At 42.1% G+C, this 19,597-nt stretch overlaps 1 protein-coding gene across 7 annotated transcripts in view; it reads left to right on the forward strand.

The window, feature by feature from the left end:
* The window catches only part of plekha7a (pleckstrin homology domain containing, family A member 7a), a 126,890-nt gene that overhangs the window by 67,502 nt on the left and 39,791 nt on the right, over positions 1-19,597 (forward strand). For all 7 annotated transcript variants that reach the window (XM_072386367.1, XM_072386366.1, XM_072386370.1 and 4 more), the window contains one exon: positions 10,117-10,234. In XM_072386367.1, the coding sequence (XP_072242468.1) occupies positions 10,117-10,234 (118 nt within the window). The remainder of the gene's footprint in view (positions 1-10,116; positions 10,235-19,597) is intronic.

Here is a 19,597-nt window from a genome sequence, read left to right on the forward strand (position 1 = left end):
ACAGCTGTAGGCACCACTGATCTGTGGTTGCTCCAGTTCTAGTGTAGGCATGGAAGACAAAAAGAGGCATGTGTGCAATGAGTTGGGTAAGCAGACAGGTCTGCACAGTCATAACAAATTGCCAGTTAAATGTTAATCTGCAGACAACAGACCCCACAAAAGTCTTATAACGTCCCAGTTAGCGTTAGTGGTGTGTGTACTGAAGCTCTGTTAGAGCCACATCCAGCCGTTTTTCTTCCTGTCAGGTCCTCAGGTGCAGGATTCCAGACTGCAACTGTTTAGTTAAATCTGTTAACCTTCTTTGTAAAGACGGTACTGTTTGTAATTAGTGGCACCAAAGAGTCTCTGAAAGCTAACTCAGAACTGTTGGTTAATTTCTAAAAGAATAATTTCATAAAGAATCCTTCACACCTCTCATTCAAAAAGTGCAATCCCAAATATCTGGGGAGGACAAAGCGAGGAATTGGCAGGGCTTCTTTGGTTGACGTACTGTTGTTTTGGGCTTGGCAAAAGCTCAGTTTTTGGCAGGAATTCACCGTCGATTGGGCTATTATTTACCGCTGAGAAAAACAAAGCACATGTGAAGTTTTACGCTTGACATGGCTGTCGTTATGAGAACTACTGCCAAGCCTTATTATTCCGAACTAAGATGACCTGGAATCTCTAACTAGATGGAGTCACACAGCATCCCTTTGCACCGAAACTGGACTGGATAGTGTAGTGGTATGATGTGTAGTAGGGACTGGATAGTGTAGTGGTATGATGTGTAGTAGGGACTGGATAGTGTAGTGGTATGATGTGTAGTAGGGACTTGATAGTGTAGTGGTATGATGTGTAGTAGGGACTGGATAGTGTAGTGGTGTGATGTGTAGTAGGGACTGGATAGTGTAGTGGTGTGATGTGTAGTAGGGACTGGATAGTGTAGTGGTATGATGTGTAGTAGGGACTGGATAGTGTAGTGGTATGATGTGTAGTAGGGACTGGATAGTGTAGTGGTATGATGTGTAGTAGGGACTGGATAGTGTAGTGGTATGATGTGTAGTAGGGACTGGATAGTGTAGTGGTATGATGTGTAGTAGGGACTGGATAGTGTAGTGGTATGATGTGTAGTAGGGACTGGATAGTGTAGTGGTATGATGTGTAGTAGGGACTGGATAGTGTAGTGGTATGATGTGTAGTAGGGACTGGATAGTGTAGTGGTATGATGTGTAGTAGGGACTGGATAGTGTAGTGGTATGATGTGTAGTAGGGACTGGATAGTGTAGTGGTATGATGTGTAGTAGGGACTGGATAGTGTAGTGGTATGATGTGTAGTAGGGACTGGATAGTGTAGTGGTATGATGTGTAGTAGGGACTGGATAGTGTAGTGGTATGATGTGTAGTAGGGACTGGATAGTGTAGTGGTATGATGTGTAGTAGGGACTGGATAGTGTAGTGGTATGATGTGTAGTAGGGACTGGATAGTGTAGTGGTATGATGTGTAGTAGGGACTGGATAGTGTAGTGGTATGATGTGTAGTAGGGACTGGATAGTGTAGTGGTATGATGTGTAGTAGGGACTGGATAGTGTAGTGGTGTGATGTGTAGTAGGGACTGGATAGTGTAGTGGTATGATGTGATGTAGGGACTGGATAGTGTAGTGGTATGATTTCATGTGGGAGATCTAGGTTCAAATCCCCTGCATGTCTCCAGTAGGGGTCCTTAGGCAAGACCCCCTTACCCTATCTGCCTGTCTGTAAGTAGCTTTGGATAAAAGTGTCTGCTAAATGCATAAACATAAACACATAAACAAAACTTTTTCTAGCTCTTCATTGTTTAATTCCTCGCTGCATTGTATCTGGGATGTCATGTTTTGCATTTTTGAATGGTTTGTGGACAGAAGGTTTGTGGACAGAAGCTTTCATTTTCTGGAGTGATGGTTGTTTACAGATGTCCCAGAGCTGTACAGCAGGCTGCACCGATAACCATCATAAGTAAAAAATAAGTCCAAAAGATTTATTCGGCAACACAATAGGCTTTAATGACTCTTCCTCACCTGTTTGTGCTGTTCAATCCTGAACTTTAACAGAAAAGTAACAATTTTTGTCTTAAAAAAAGTGAAGCCTTTTAAGACTCATGTGGAAGTTGAAGTTTATCAAAATGGACCCAATACACGGAATGAGCTAAAGAGGTCATTGTAAATATTGTAACCAATCAAACAGGTCCATTCTTGGATGTTGTGGGTTGCAACAAGAAACAAGTTGTGCCTGAGCTGTTTGTGAACTACAGGCTTGTGATCACCAACAGGTATGTTTGTGTTGGACTCCGTGCTGATGTGGCTGCTCTTTGTGCTCATTACTGAAATGAGCTGGTTGCGCCTGCGTTAATTACAGTTTTGGGACATCACCTGCCGAGCCGGACACTCCCACAGGCGTTTCTTCTGATTTGAGATGACACGCTAATTAGCGGGGGATACTGAGTCTGGGCCCCAGTCAGAAACACCAGCGTTGTCGTGTTAGTTTTCAAGTAATCTCATTTGCTGCCTTGATCACAAACTTTCAAAGGGAAACACTTGGAAAGCACGGCATTCAGTGTGTCTGCGGGCTGCTTCTCGGAGGCAGGAATCTCCTGATCAGCCTGCACAATAAAGCCAAAAGACAATGAAATGTAATACCTATTGTGAAGAGAGAGCTGCTGTTCTCTAAATCCAAGAGCCTGGTTGAATGTTCCAGTGAATCTGACAGATACAGACACAGTGTGTTCACAGTGGAATGGTGACAGAGACTAATTAAACTAAGACAAACACAATTAATTTATATATATGAATATATTTTAAGGGCCTTCTTGATAGATATACATTTTAGTGAAATACAATGTTAAAAGAAATTGGTTGAGATTAAAAGGTCTTGATTCTTTTACCATACCATATTTTACCTTTATATTGATTTTCTCTCTACAATCAATACGTCACTTTGTTGCTTTTCCCTTTGAAATAAAACAGCAAATTTAATTTAAAAGGTTGGGTGATAGAAGGTGAAAAATAGCCATTTTTCTTCTTTGTGGTAAAGTTTGAGCATGCATGCCAGGTGAAAGCTTGAACCAGAGTGGAACGGGTTGATTATTCTGCCTCCTATCGGGTTCCATAAACAGAATTCTTGGCTGCGATTTGGCCTGTCTCGTACCGTTTTATTGTCTCACGTCCCTCAGTCTGTCGACATGATCTCTTGTTTTCATTTCTCCTTCTCGTTGCACACATTTTTCTGTCTTTGAGTGTTTTGCTGTTCTCTGATATTGGACATGGTGATTTCAGCGGAGCTACGCCAGAGGAGGGATGAGTGCAGCCACAGTGTTTGGCGAGGAGTGCAGCATAGCAACACTTTGTTTGACTGTTGCCATAGCAGCAGTGTTGAATCGAAACAGGGGGATACAGTTATGGATGGAATGTGTCATCAGACAGAGACTATCTGCTGAGTTTTGAAAACAATGTAACTAAATTTGAGCTCCATTAATTTAGCTGCATGCCTTTCTGAAGGGTTGGCAGCTACAGCTGTTGTTATATGGTTATTGATATATTTATATTATTAATTGTTATTTAGCCTTTTTCTTAGCAACTAACTAACTGGTCACTGATAAAACACAGTAAATAACTGCTTTTGTTATTGAGAATTGTTTCCATCTCTATTAATTTCTTTATGTGACCCAAGATTTGTATTGAACGAATGCTTCATGCTGGGTTAGCTATTTTGATGCTAAGTTAGATCAAGAGGCGTTTTATACCTCCATGATGGGTTCCCTTTTTCAAAGCTGATCAACAGACACTTAACTTTAATCTGCTGCAGAGCAGATCTTTGTCCGCTGTGATTTTCTGTTTTTTTTTTCCCAGCAGAGCAAAGCTAAAGGACCAACAGTACCAGGAGCAGCCCAGACCTCAGCTTTGTCTGAGAATGCCCAAATGTGGCAACAAAATGCCATAACACGTGGATGTGAGTTTGTAAAGGTCCTAAGGTCTTAACAGGGAGACTGTTAAAGTACGTCCAAAGCATAAAGTCACTAGATAGCGTAGTCTCACCAGCAAAAAGCGTTAAATGCACATTTGTCTGATATAAAGATGTCTGGCAATGACTTCCATAGTTGTAAACTGTGAGGATAAAGTATCCCAAGGCTGTTGTTTGCTGTGGGAAAGTGTTCATTTGACATTATGGGAATCATGAACTATAAATTGTAAAACGTGTAAGCTGTAAACACGTAGATTTTAGTAACTGGGTAACCATGTAACCATGTTCAAAGGAAGCTGCGAGTGGGAATCAAAAATATATATTAAATGTTTTTCTCTACATCTGTAAAAAGGTTTACGTCCATATGAGAATACATAAATTCCTATAAGCCCTCAGCCCAACAGTCTGTGCCACTCCAGGCCAGAGACTATTCTAAAGTACCAAAAAAAAACACGTAAGCTGCAGCTAAAGCCAGCAATTTACACTCATTATCACCACAGAAGAAGATTGGGTTGAGTGATTTGTTTAGACAGAAGTGTCAGGGAAGCAACATTTAAAGTGGAAGATGGTGACTTGTTTTTACAAATATTATTCTCAATTCTTCTGAAACCAGCCGATGGAACACATTCAGAAGACGGTTGTTTTTTTGTTTTTTTTGTCCTGCCATCAGATTTGGAGAGTTGAACGGTGTGGTGGTGCAGAAATAATGATCACCACTCTTTTGTTTGGAAGGGAGGAAGATGAAGGGCAAATGTTTTGTTCTCTCAGATAATTTCTTGTCGCGTCTCTGAAAGTTTCGGTCTGCAGAATGCAAGCTGAAGGAGACTATATTTAAATGTCAGCCGTGTCTGCGTGGGCCGCTGTTGATTTCCGACGCGTTCCGTTTCCTGCTGGATGTGTGTTCTCTGTGCTGCCGAGGCTGTGGGAGTTTGCAGAGTGACTTCTTTTTTTTTTTTCCGGCTTTTCTTTTTGAGTGGAATCATTAAACTGCAGCAAACGTCTTCTTGTGAAATGTCAGAAACTTTATGATAATTGCTTTTCCCGTGTGATTAAATCTCAATCGCGGCCTCCCTGCTCACATCGTAACCTTTTCTCTCACAGATCCAAGAAGTGGACACAAACTGCTCCTCTGGTGAGCACACTGTAAACGCTCACCTCCCTGTTGATTCATGGAAATGTTGCAGCGTGAGATTTCCACGCAGCATGCCTTAGATCAGTGCCCCTGTGCTGCTGGGGATGTTTCTGAGGAGAGGCTTTTGGTCCTTTGAACGTGGTCTCCTCCTTTTCTTGACCCGGCTGTTTCTCCGCTTCAGAGGAGGTATGTTTCCAGCCAGGTCATGAGGAAAATGGCACATTTGCATTCCCTGAAAGATTTCACAGAAGCCGATCATTGCGCTTGCACTCTTTTGTGTTTGAGCCGTCATTAGTGCGAAATCTTATTTCCACGTTTTAAAGATGGACTGTGAGCGTGGGGCTGTTGGTTTATTTTTAAACCTCTTGCTTTTGAAGTCACTTCAAAGAATTGTTTTAGGCTCCGGCCATTTTGGATGGATGAGTTGATTCCTTTCGCCCCATTAGGTTGCATCCCAGCACCACATCCTTTCAGCTGTTAAAACTAATTGTTGGAAATTGATATGGGGGGGGGCTCAGGGGGCTCAGGGACAACAAACGGATAAATCAAAAAGGTAAAAAGAGAATCAGCAGGCTTAGAAATATCCTGACTTTTATTCTTCAGTGTAGGTCGGGCTTCTAAAACACAAAAGTAGGTCAGTACCACCCGCAGTTTATCCCCTTCATTGCATCAGTTGTAATGTGACAGGATGCAGTGTGTGGCTCATTCAGAGTCCTTTCGTGTGCGTGGTTTGCATACAGCTCCCCTGCAACACGGTCATGATTAACTTTTATCACAATGTATATTTCAAGCAAGATGGAGCACCGCCACTTGAAAAGCAATAGATCCCATGTCATTGTTTACATGGTCTCTGTGCAGGGGAATTCAAGCTCAAATATTGCATGTTTCATTCATTACCCCTGATGTGTTCGACTGGGTTTGTCGATGGCCCCTTATTCTGATTTCTTTTTCCTATGGCAGATCTGCTAAGTCTTCAAGCTGCTGCTGATTTCTAATCTGAAATTTGACACCCTAAAAACCCACAAAAGGTGTGTGACCCCCCCTAATGCAGCGTGACATGGCAAAAACCACACTATGTTGGGCTTTGCTCGTGTGGCCGTGCAAAGCTCAAAGGTCACAGTTATGAGAGAACAGTAAGTGTGCAAATTAAGCAAATACAATTTCCTCCCATCAGCCGCTGCAATCAGCTTCCTCTCGTAGAGGCACTTCAATCAAAGCTGCCGCACTGGGATTGCATTTTTAAAAATCTACTGTGTGTTCTCATTGGATAAAATATGAAGGCCTAAACACACCGGCAGCAGTCTGCTGCAGTGCATCGCATGGCTCACGTCAGGTGACAAAAGGAAGGAAGTGCAGCGTCTGACCACAGAAAGTGTGCTGTGGTGAGGCTCCCCACCTGGTTAATGAGTAACCTGTAAAATGTATGTTTTAATCAGTGTTGATACATTGACGGAAGCAGATCAACCTACATAGTAGGCGAGCTACCATATTTTAGTGGTTTTCTGACAACATGCAGCTTAAATTTATGATATTTCTTATATACCAGTGATGGGACAATGCAGGTCGCCCATCAGTTTATGTCAGCTGGTGGGATGACTGTATTTAACTGAGCTTACACTGTAAAGCACACGCTTACGTCTTCAGTGCTAAAACTGTTTGTATGATATGTTCAATGCTGTTGTGCTGTCCTGCTTTCCCCTAACTTCACAGTTTCTCTGAACCGAATACGTTGACGCTGTTGATCTCCCTCAGTGGTTATGTTTTTTGTCCTGGAAGCGCTTAAAGTGTGCCCAGCATTAACTCTTAATGGAGCTAAAATGACCTTCCCAGACATTTTTGAAAAGTTATTCATATATTTTTTTCAAGGTTTTGACCTTTTAAGAGTTTGATGGAGTTCACTTGACAGCAGACTGAGAATGCTTGATAAATCTCTCTTTCTAACCCTTCCTCACGACATTCAGAAGGCTTACACTCAGCGTCTGTATGGAACCGGTTAGGTTCTAGTGTTGTCTGCGTTGTGTTTTTATGAACATGAACAGGCCCAGACCAGGATATCTTTCTCCTTTTATTCTGACGAAAGGTGTAGAAAACAACAAAATCCTCTGGTCAATTGTGAGCAACTTTCCCAAGGAGTACAACAGCAAAAAGGGGCATTCGACACATGAAACCACAGAAAACATACCTGACGAAAGGTGTAAAAAAACAACAAAATCCTCCGGTCAATTGTGAGCAACTACAAATTAAATGACACAGAACTATTTTAGCGCACTAGCAAGTTAACAGAGGCTAAAACTCTGAAATTTCTGTTACCACAGTGTCGCTTCCCTCTCCCAAGGAGTACAACAGCAAAAAGGGGAGAGGCAAAAGTGTGAGACACATATATAGGAAGGACCCTCGAAAGTGAACGTTGAGGTACAAAAACTGAGTCTCAAACGTTCCACATATATTGACTCAGGAGGTCAGACATGTGAGGTAATAACTATTTACACAGATTTTGTGTAATTATAAATCTACATATTACTGCTTTATAATTGACTCTGTTACATGTAGAACGAGGCTGGAAACGTAGAGAATCTGCTGCCTCAAGAGAAAATCCCTTTTATTAGATTAACCGACGCACAGACCAATATTTGGTTATAGTCCCCGAAATATTTTCAGGTCAGACATAATTAGAGCATCATTTTTTCTTCCAAAGAGTTTTAGCGAGAGTAGAGCCTCCCAGACAGGCTGATCTGGGCAGAGAAATAAAGCGGTAATGGAGATTTGAGGAAGTCTGAGGAGAAATGTAACAGTGGGTAATCATCCTGAAACCTCTGATGCGTCACATGGCTTTTTGTTTTCCTCGTTTTGAAACTAATCAGACAGACTTACGGACATGCGCAGCCTGCCGCGCGCATGTTGACAGCAAAAAGCAAACAAGCAGAAGCCTTAATCCGTCTCTGTGCAAAAAGACGGCGGCAGGAACGGGAGCTGGCGTCACGCACAGAGGATTTGTTGACAGCTGTTTGTGTGTGTGTCTTTTTTTTCCTTTTTTTTTTTCTTCAGCTGAACAAATAAACCTACAAGTTACAGATGTGATGCCTTTGTAGTCCTTCGCGGCTGATGCAAAACTTGCGTGTGTGAATTCAAACCCACTGGAGAAAGATGACTGCTGAGGGGTGGTGGGTGGAGCCTCAGCTTCTCAGGGACTATGAATATCAGCACGAAGCAATGAGGATATGCTGATCCAGTGATCCGTTGCACTGTCCACATATTTCTGACGCAACGCAGATCAGGCGTTTGCTCATTAAAAGTGATTTTAATAAAGAAAAGTAAGTAAGTAAGTACACTCTGGTGTCTGTCTTTCTGATTCAGTGTCTTTGAGTGGTGGTCGTAGTCAGGGGCAAGATGTTAGAAATAGAATAGAAAAATATTTTATTCTTCCCCCAGTGGGGGAAATTCAAATTAGTCGAGCAGCTCAAAAAATGAATTAATATTGAACATTCAGACGTGTTTTGAGGGACCCTTGGTCAGACGGTGTGAATGATGCGTTTCCAAATGAATTTCAGCATACGAGAGGGGAAGAAAAAAAGTTACTGTTTAATAACAGACACAAGCAACAGTCTGTAGCTGCTGAGGATAACGTTTATGATGCACTGGTATCCCTGCTGGCTTTCAAATAAGTAACATAAGCTCAAGGGAGTGCTCCATTTTATCCGGTTGAAAATGACTGTGATTAGAAAAGAACGATAGCCAGTAAAATGGGAGGGAGAGAGAGAAAAAAAAAGAGTTTTTTATGATAATATTTTCTTTTTTTTTTGTTGTTTATATTGCAGCAGGTTAGCAGATCTGTTTGAGGTGAGTTGAGCTTTGTGAATAAAACAGTGTGTTTGGTAAGCATCTCTCCGAGAACAAGGAGTCTTTGGCTGAAAATCGAGATCTTGAACTGAAGGAATTAAAAACAGATCAGTGTCAGTATCGCATTTATGACTCGTTGGCATCTGTTTTTTTTTTTCTTGGATTCTGTTTCTGCCGTGAGGCCGCTGCACAGGATGCTTCAGAGGCTCGAGCACCAGGATTTATAACACTACATTATTTAGTGTTACTCTCAGCATCCAAACTGTTGTTTGGTTCTTCCTCATGGCTGCTTTATTCATCAGATTTCTGTGTGTCTGATTTAACATGTGGCAGTAAAGGCATCACTTTCCTTGGAAGGTTAAAAATAATCCACTGTAATCCCACAGATTAGATTATAATACAGTCATTTTGTATGATCCATCTAGGAAATTAAACGTCAGAGTGGCAGTGGGTGGGAGACAAGAAAGCTGACTCAGGGATTATGTATAGTTCATTCAAGTCATAATCTTCTTTCCACTATCGCTGTGTTATCACGCACCTTGAAATCAGGACCGCATGTTAATGAGACTGTTCTGGTGGATCAACTCATGAGCTTTATGTTTCTGCCTCTTTGATATATAAGAATCTTAATTTCTCAAGGAAAATGGAAGAATTTCTATCAATGTCCTCCAAGTTATGTGCTGTAAGGACAGCGAAAAATGCAGGAAGTGCTGTCTTTAGGTGTTTCAGGCTTAACACACACACACACTGTGTTCCACATGCTTTGCTTGAGTGTTTGAAATGCAGCTATGAAGACTGCAATGAATTAAGTTTTTTTCCAACCCTACAGATACATTTGAGTCGCCAAGCAAATCAAACTAAGAGCCGCAGCCTCGCCGGCTCGCTCTCTGTAATTCTGCAGCTCCTTGATAAACGGTCTGCTGAGTGGAGATGATTTTTGCCACTTTACCAAGTAATTGAAAAGAAAAAAAAGTGTATTTTAGCATCGCCTTCAAATTTATCGTGCAACATAAAAGGCCTAAGTACGCTCCTTTTTTCTTTTTTTAAAGAAAAGCAAACTCTAAACACCCAGGAATCCATGTTAGAACCACGTGAGAGGTGTTGCTGCGCTCTGCCTTCTCCTGGCCACGGCAGCGCAGTGTGTTGACTGCATTTCCTTTGTGTGTGTGTGCAGACCGCAGGGTCCTCGCATGATGTCCAAACCTGCAGGTGAGCTGCTCTCCAGCACCACCGTCAGCGAGGCCTCCACCGCCGTCACCTCCTCCACTGTGGACACAACCTCTGCCTCCAAGGTCAGTGCGCATGTCTGTTTGCGTGTCAGCTTCTCTGGTTTTACGGTTGTTCTGGTGGTTGGAAATCTCTTTATTTCTTTATTTTTCTGTGATTGAAACCGTAGGCTGTAAAATGCCATTTTTGTTCTCAGAGAGGCCTTGTCATGTTCCATTATGTAACTTTTTGAATCCAATCCTTTCTCACAGCATGTCTAGTGCCTTAATTCTCATTTGTGAGAGATCTGCCTTGTTTGTTTATTTGTTAGGTTTTGTACTGTACTTGGCTGGCCTCCACACAGTTTTTTTTTTTTTTTAATGCAAAAAGCAAACAGGAACAAGCAAAGAACTGAGCTCTATGCTCTTGTTCGCTAACACAAATGGTTTTGATGGATGAAATCAGCTTGACTAATGTGCTGATTGACGTTAACGTGTTAAACCCAGCAGACTTCCTCATGAGCCGATGGCAGCCTGAGATCTCCGGTTACCTCCTACGGTCTTTATGATCTAAAGTTGACAAAGCTGACAGGTGTGCTTCCTGCTGTCAGACTACTTATTTGTGGGAAAACACGTCTGATGCTCGCAACTTTAAAATACTCTTGTCCTTTTTCAAATCCCATCATTTTTAGATATTTCTGTGCAACTTTCTTCCTTCTCTTCCTTGTTTCTAAAGTCGCTGACTTGAACGGTTCATGAGGCTCTGCTAACTCTGTGATAAACACATTATATAACTTCATAGTGAAAGCATTGCAGCCGTTGATCAGAGAGAACATTTAAATGTGGGAATCAGAGTCAGCTGAAAATGGTGGACACGCTTTAGAATATGGCTGATTTCTGAGCATGATAACGGTGAGTAAAGCTGTTCTAAACCACAGACGTTCAGGGAAAAGCTATAAGATATGAGCTCCTACTCTCCGGCACAGTTTTAGGGCAAGAGGCCGCCAGCGTGTGGGAATTTTTCAAACAAAGACGTGATAAAACAGAACTCTGCACTCTTTGCAAAAGGAAAATTGCTTCCTGCTGTGCACAAACATCTCAAAAATCATTCTTGGCCTCAAAACCACGATACAGCAGCATTTATTGCAAGTATTTATTACAGTGAGTTTTGTTCGATTGTTGATTACCTGGGAGTTGTAATTTTGTTCTTATTTTATTGTGTTTAAAGCAAACTTGGTGTTAACTCGAGTAACACTGTATAGGCTAGCAAATGCAGATTGTTAGTAAGCTGAAGCTGTCACCTTTGGTCATGTTTCACTTTATTTATGCATAAGTGATAAAATGTTTTTTTTTATTAAATACACAACTATGGCCTTTGATATTAAACGATTATTGTGCTGCGTTCTATCTCATATCTGCTTTTGACACCATTCAGGCACAATTGTCTCATCTCAGGCTAGTTCTAAATGCAGGTAAAACTAAGTCTCTGTTCTTTTCAAATAAAAAGAAGGTGCCTGCTGTTTTACCCTGTATTATGTCTGCTCAGGGTACCCATATTGAGCCTGTGGCCACTTATAAATACCTTGGCATAACATTGGACGATAGCCTTTCTTTTAAATGCCATATTGACCAATTACTGGAGAAACTTAAATTAAAACTGGGGTTTTTCTTTAGAAATAGAGCCTGTTTTTTCTTTTAATGCAACAAAACGTATTGTTGCAGCCACTTTCTTGCCACTCCTGGATTATGGTGATGTCGTTTATATGAATGCCTCTGCTCACTCCCTACATCTACTGGATGCTGCATATCACGGATCTTTGAGATTCATAACTGGTTGTAAACCCCTTACACATCACTGCACTCTGTACTCTCTCACTGACTGGTCTTCACTTTCCATGCGCAGAACCACCCACTGGTATCTATTTATCTACAAATCCATCATTGGACTACTCCCCTCCTATTTGTCCACATACTTGACACGGAAACAGTCTGACCATAGCCTCCGGTCCTTGGATTGCATCACATTTGCCATCCCCTCAGTCCGTACTGAACTTGGCAAAAAGGCGTTCTCCTATGCTGCGCCTGTAACACGGAACAGGCTCCAACAGAAGCTGAAGCTGTCCAGTTTTATTTCACTAGAGGACTTCAAATTACTTGTAGGAAGGCTGGTGAGACAGTCAGTGGGGGTCTGCACATGTACTGTACTTAACTAGTTCCCTTTTTCTTTAATTTTATTATTACTAATCATCATATGTTCCTGTTTTGTTTTGTCTCTTGTACTTTCAGTTAATCTGCAACTTTGTGTTTTGCGGCTGCCTACCTAAAACAGGTCTCTCTTGCAAATGAGACCCTGGGTCTCAATGAGATTTTACCTGTATAAATAAAGGTTAATAAAAAAAAAATCAGTGCTCCCGTTTTTTGCCCTTTCACCGTGGGACACTTTGGTCATTAAAGCCCAAACTTTAATTCTTTTAGTTCAGCTTGAGTCAACACGACAGACGGAAAAAGTGTGTTAACAAGCTGCTTAGGAGAAATAAAACTGTACCTTTATTCCCTGGGATGGAGAGGGTTAGTGCAGGTCTGAAGAGGTAGACCTGGGCCTCCTGTCTGCACCTGCACAAGTTTGCAAGACACGCTTTATGATCACAAACACTCCGTCGTCCTTTCTGTACCACTCCTAACGGACGGCCGCCGGCGTGTCCCCCATCAGCCTCACCAACGCACCTCGGCGCCTCTTTTGTTTTTCTGGTGCTTTGCAGTTTTATTTAATCTTATTCAAAGTTAAAGAAAATCCGATGTTGGGAAGTCGAATTTAAATGGAAAAAAGACCAATAAATGAATGTTGTTTTGAAAGTTTCTGAATGATTTTGATAGATAATCACGAGCATGACACTGATTTAAATAATCATGATTAGGATTTTAGCTGTAATCTAGCGGCAGTTTACTCGAAGTAACAGCTGTTGTTTGGAATGAGCCAAAATTTCTATGAAGTAAAGAGAAATTCATCATCAGATATTCAACCATTAAAAATATTTAATTATATGTATATATATATATATTCTGGGCCATCAGATCTTTACATCAGAAAGACGCCCCTGTTGCTTTTTGTTCCCGTCACTCGATACCTTACTTTTCCTTCCACTCCTTCACACCCATGCGTGTACACGGCTCCGTACTCGCATGAAATCTCATCCTGCCCCATCAACAGGTGCCGAGGGACTAAGATTGAACATGTGTCATCGAGTGCGGCGCAGGGATGACAGGGCATCCATCATGACACCCCTCAGTGTGCACGCCCGACGTTTTCCTGGCCCGCAGCCCTCCCAGGTGCTCTGGATCATCACCCCTGCCATCCAACAGTAGCAAAATAGCACAGAAGCCCCAATCTGACAAGAGCAAGTCTTAAAAAAAGAATTACGTCTCAGAGGAAAGCTGAGTCATATGTATTCCCTTCGGCAGCCATCATAAAATGAATCAACAGTTTAAATAAGTTATATCCATTCTGACAGAACATCAGAGCGTGAAAGGGAGACCAAATCACCCCTTTCCCCCCTGCTAGTTATCTGTCACAATTCCTTTTTTAAGCACTTGTCTTCTGTGTTGCTGGATGCTTGTTTAGTGTTCTGTTCTTGACCAGCTTCCGCTTTTCCCAGTTTGATTTTGATGGATTATTGTGCCTTTCTGTGCTCATCACTTCCCTGCCTTCCTGTCTGAAAATAAGTCGGCTCTTCAACGGCTACATTGAATGTTAAAAACAACACATGGCGCAAAACAAATCGTAAGCCTCAGCGTTGTAGTGGTAAGGGCCGGAATTGATCCTGTGTTCATTAGGAGAGTAATGGAAAAAGAAAGAGTGGCCAACACTTGACATTCACTTTGATTCATGTTGGAGAGCTGCGGTTTCAAAAGGTTAAATTATCAAATGAAAAGCTGGTGGAGACCAACTTTAAGGGACTGTGCTAAGAAGTACATATGTCAAAATCTTTACTTTGTAAGATATTCATTTCCACTTTTTAATTTCTCTTAAAAGGCTTGAAATTCTTGAACTGAGTTGATTTAAAGCCAAACTAATGGTACAACTATTTTGGGCTGGCCAACATCCAGCTGTTAGTCGAAACATGGACTGCAAGATGTTGGAAAAAACATCCTTTTCTCTGTGATACACGAATGTTGACGGTCCTTTTTTTTAAAGGGGCTATCATTATTGTTCCTTTAAAACAGGGATGTCAAACTCCGGTCCTCGAGGGCCGCTGTCCTGCAGGTTTTAGGTGTTTCCCTGCTTCGACGCACCTGATTCAGATTAAATGAATCTCTTCAAAAGATTGTTACATTCTGCACAAACCAGCTAATGAGGCATTGATCTCAATCAGGTGTGTTGGAGCAGGGAAATATCTAAAACCTGCAGGACAACGGCCCTTGAGGACCGGAGTTTGACATCCCTGCTTTGAAAGCAGTGAAACTATCTCCTTCATTGATGTCGCTTTGGGGAGGGCGGTGTGCAGAGCGCCTCCTGCGTAAGCGGACGAGGAGCCGGCTTCATCACAGGGAAGTGGGTTGGAGTGCAGGGAGGCTGCACATGGGGAGGAAGGGTCCACTCATCCCTTTTTCCATGTAGATGGCCAAGGCGAAGAGATGTGAGGATCACTGAGGTCGCCGTTAGATTCATCTCAGACACAGGTGACCCACAAGGAGCACGAGTCGGAAATGATCAAAAGCTATTTAGTAGATATCTGGTGAGGTGAATGAACTGACTTGTGTCTACAGGTCGTTGTTTTTCTTTAGTCTTCATTTTTCATTTGTTGAAATGCACATGCAAACCCTGCACGTTATTCACTGGGGACAAATGTTGTGTTTTGTGAGAAAAAGTAAATAGAAAATCAAATAAATGAGATTCTATAATGGTAGCAGAGGCGGGGGAGTTTGGGGGGGGGCACTCCTTTATCAGTGGGAATGAGGTCACTGAAGCACTGAAAACACGTTTGCGGTGGCAAGGCTGCAAGGCTGGTTAAAACTTGTTCCTCAATCTCTTGGATGTTGTTGGGTCGTCTTGGTTGACACGCCAGAGCAACCTCGCGTGTTGGTCAGGGACAGATTCTGTGGTGCTTTGGAAGTGTGGAGTATGGGCCTTTTGTTACAGGCCATTCCAGCCCTGTACCGCCGGACAGAGTTTCCATTACTGGCAGTAAATCAGACTTGCTTTCACTGCATGTTGGACCGTGCCAGGGCTGCCCTTTGACATAGATTCTGGTCATAACCTCTATGGATGGAATTTCAAAGGGATGGAGGGTTTTCAGATCGGTCGTTTCAGGATCTTTACTTGATGCAAATGATGAGGATGAGGTCCCGTTGACTTCATCTCACAGAGACCTCCAGCAGGCACTAGGTGCAGCTTGGATTTGCAGGAGAGATTATAAATCTGGATTACATCTGGCTGGGGAGAGGGAGATCTCTGCTTAGACTAACATTTACTTAACAGTTAACAATACCTAACATTTAATTTATTCTTTTTTTCAGCCATAGTCAAAAGCCCAGAAATCCGTGGTGCCCAAAGGATGAATTCAAATGACTTACATGAGCTTTAGACTTTTCACGGAGCATCACCAGCTGGTCAAATGTTTAATTCATCGTATAAAGAGAAATGTGCAGGACTGCAGCTGCTTTCACCGTTGATTGTTTTTGGTACGGCTGATAGTAAAACTATCTGTGAGAGTCTCCCAAAAAAGAAGGTTCAAAGATAAGTTTTGAAATCAACTTGTTAATCACTCAATCCTTTAGCTGGCCAGTCACTTTAGCAATTAAAGGAACCCAGACTCACTCCTGGGAACTGCCCTAAACCCCTGATCAGATTCACTTATACAGACCGAGATTAGGTGTCTGCTAATGTAAGTGCGTCCCAAACAGATTTGTAAAGTGAGGGGAAAAGCATTGCTTTTGCTTAATTACTGCAACCGCCCAGATAATTCTGGTCTGTCGGGGGGTTTGAACGGGCAGCCTTCGGGTCTCAGGCTGCACTCTGATGGCTTTTAGGTCGTCTAATTGTGTGCCACTCACATAATAAGTGGCTGGTTTGACTCTCAGTCACTCACCTACAGGACAATAGTGCTACTGTGCAGCAGGGACCGCGGCTCGTTCCGCAAAATTACCCTCGGCCTAAAAATAGACCGCTGCATTGGAGACACACATGCATGTTTGTGGACACAGCCACACATATTCAGCATGCACAGACGCACGCATATTGTATATTTACAGATAAGGGACTCCAAAGTGACAGTATTGGAGTTGCTCCATTTATTTTCATCGTGCTTGGCCAACCAGCCTCACTCTAATTAGATGTTTTCCAGCTGCGGAATCCTCCCTGTGCTGCTGCCAGACGTACACACACACATGCAGCCCCATCACATCAAATGTTTCATTATATCATTCGGAGGGAGGGGGGGGGCTGGGTGACGGGCTCTTGATGGGATGTTTGTGCCTGTGAGATGTTATGCTTATTTGTTTGCATGCACTGCCAAGGGAATAGTCATTCTTCTGTGAATCAGGATAAAATACATATTTAGAATTAGAACAGAAGATGTGGTGTCATGAGATTACGTGAATCTATGCACAGTGTACTGTATGTTTGCTGGAATGGAATGGAATGCATTTTCCTCCTGTATTAACCGAACAAATGTCTGAAGGCAATCGGAGACATAGTTTCACAGCAGCCACACCGATAAGCCCGCCTGCTACACTGTTTTCATGCTTGATTTTTCTTTGTTTACCAGCAATGTGAAATAATGAGTTGTTAATCCAGTGAAATAATTGATTTGATTTTTTTTATTATTTTTTTGGAAGCACGCCTGAATGACATGCTTCATTTCATCTCCATCCTAGACTTACATCTCCTTTTAACAATCGGCACATGGACAGAATTTAAGGCGCAGCGGAAGCAGCAGTTGCCTCTGCTGACGTCAGTGCGTCCTTTATTACAGGCTATGGAGAAGAAAATCACTTCAGCTAAGAATCTTGATCGTTATTTCCTAAGCTTCAGAATTGATTCACAACTTTGGAAAATATATTTTTGGACACATTTTGAGCATTTGGCAAAGTTGACTTCCCACACACCTCCTTGTCATGTGACCAGAAGAGCTCCGTTCAGTCGGGGTGTGAATAAAGAACTGTGGGTGTCCTGGGGTGTCCTGGAGCGCCCGGTTCTGTGCTTGCATTTTTAGGTTGGGATTTCATGGACTGGGCTTTCTTCCAGGTTAGCTCTCAGAATTGATAGTTTAATTATTAATGAGCAGCAACAAATGACAACTTATCCCATCTTTTATGAAAGCAAGCATCTGGGTATACTTTGGACTCTCCAGTGTTCGGGGTAAGAAGGAGCTTGATATGAATAATGTGATATTCAAGCTTTGCAAAATGAAAGTCAGGTACATCATTCCCACGGATGGAAATCAGTCCTGCACACCAAGGAGCTATTTGTGGAGCTAAACTATTGAAAACTTCTTATAATTGAAGCAGCACATACACTCCGAAGCCTACTAATTTATTTAAGCTGCATTGGGATTGTAATCAGTTGATATAACTTTTTTAAATCTAAAATCTCTCTTCGCACACAGTAGACTTTTTTTGTTTGTTTTGTAAATCAAAATTGAGTTGAATCTTGTAACGAGGAAAAAATTCCCGCCTATAATTAATGATGCAGATGCAATGTGTGACCTGGGACGGGCCGCCCATGACCCGGCACAAACGAGGCTGTTACTAATGAGTAGAAGTCAGTCAGGGGGATTAGTGTCTTGGCTTGAAAGCTAAACTTTCAAAGTTAGTGATGATTCTTGGGGGTAAATTGAAAGAGCAAAGATTCTCATGACATTTTACCATACACTCGCTGTTTAGGGGACCGAAATTCTGCCCTTTTTTCTGCCATCAGTTCACATCTTTCTTATGCAGAAAGCGTTGGCTTAACCGTCGATGCTGGGCCTCTAGCATACAAAGCTCGCATTCACACCACCACAGTCTGTTCCTGCTGATAGTGAAGTATGCCGACTCACTGCCTTTGATGAGAGCTGTTCAGGTTCAGTGCTCAGGCTTTCCAAACAGGTGTGTCTGGCAATCAAACCACTGACCTGCGGGTCGCAGGCTACCTCCCGTCTGCCAATCTACAGATTCTTCGTCAATGTCTGACAAATGCTATGGCAACGTTAGCTGTCACTGTCACAGTGATCAGGTGGAAAATTGTCTGTGCTCAAATAATGGCTGTAATTAGGTAACTACTGGGGCAGAAAAAGAGGTACCTTAAAAAAAAAAAGGAAAGAAAGATAATGATGTGTGTGGGTCTGTTCGGTGCTGTTATGAGTAAGATTGAATGGTCTGACGAGGCACAGGCGGCCTATTTTCAAATATACGACTCCGTGGCCCAGAGAATGTCTCACTTTTCATCTCAGCCTTTTTAACCCTTTAATGTTGTGCTCCACCGTTTCATAGAAAATAGATTTCGAACTTTATTCTGTATCCTATGAAGATTTGTGAAAGAAAATCCGCCTTGGTTATCTCTCAAATCTCAAGAAAACAAACATACAATGAGCTTCTTTCTTAGTGGGGGCATTAAAGAGTGAACCACTGATCTGACATCATGTAATTTTAATGAAAATATACCTGATTGCCTGTGTTGTTGTCATGATTAATAAACTAAACTAGTTGAACTTGGCAGTCGATCAATGTTTAAGTGCAACAACTTGCCACACTGTTTTGAGTAAACTACACAGTAGCTGTAAAGTGAGAGATGAGATGAATGAGAGAGAATTTTCCACAATTAAATGAAGACAGAACTGAGATAATTCTGTTTGGTAGCAAAGAGAAGAGAGTCAGCATTGGTAAATATCTTGAGACTCGGGCCCTTACAATCACTGACCAAGTTGGTAGCCTTGGAGTGTTGATAGACTCAGATCTGACTTTCAGCAGCCACATCAAAGCTGTCACCAAGGCAGCTTTTTACCAACTCAGAAACATCAGCAGAATAAAAGGTTTTCTCTCCCAAAAAGACCAGGAGAAACTCATCCATGCATTCATCTCCAGTAGACTCGATTACTGTAATAGTTTTTTAACTGGACTTCCCAAACTGAGCATTAAACATCTGCAGCTCATCCAGAACGCTGCTGCTATAATTTTAACCAGGACTAAGAGATCTGAACACCTCACACCAGTTTTAAAATCTTTACACTGGCTTCCAGTCAGCCACTGAATAGATTTTAAAAGCCTACTGATGGTTTGCAAATCCCAGAACGGTTTTGGCCTAAAGTACATGTGTGATATGTTCAGAGAATATAAACCCAGCAGAGCTCTTAGATCCAAGGACTCCGGTCAGCTGGTCCAGTCCAGAGCTCAGACTAAACATGGAGAAGCAGCATTTAGCTGTTATGCTGCAAACAAGCGGAACAAACTGCCAGTGGAGATTAAACTGTCACC

The sequence above is a fragment of the Leuresthes tenuis genome, unplaced genomic scaffold, assembly GCF_036924035.1.
Source record: "Leuresthes tenuis unplaced genomic scaffold, fLeuTen1.0.hap1 SCAF_5, whole genome shotgun sequence".
Lineage (NCBI taxonomy): Eukaryota > Metazoa > Chordata > Actinopteri > Atheriniformes > Atherinopsidae > Leuresthes > Leuresthes tenuis.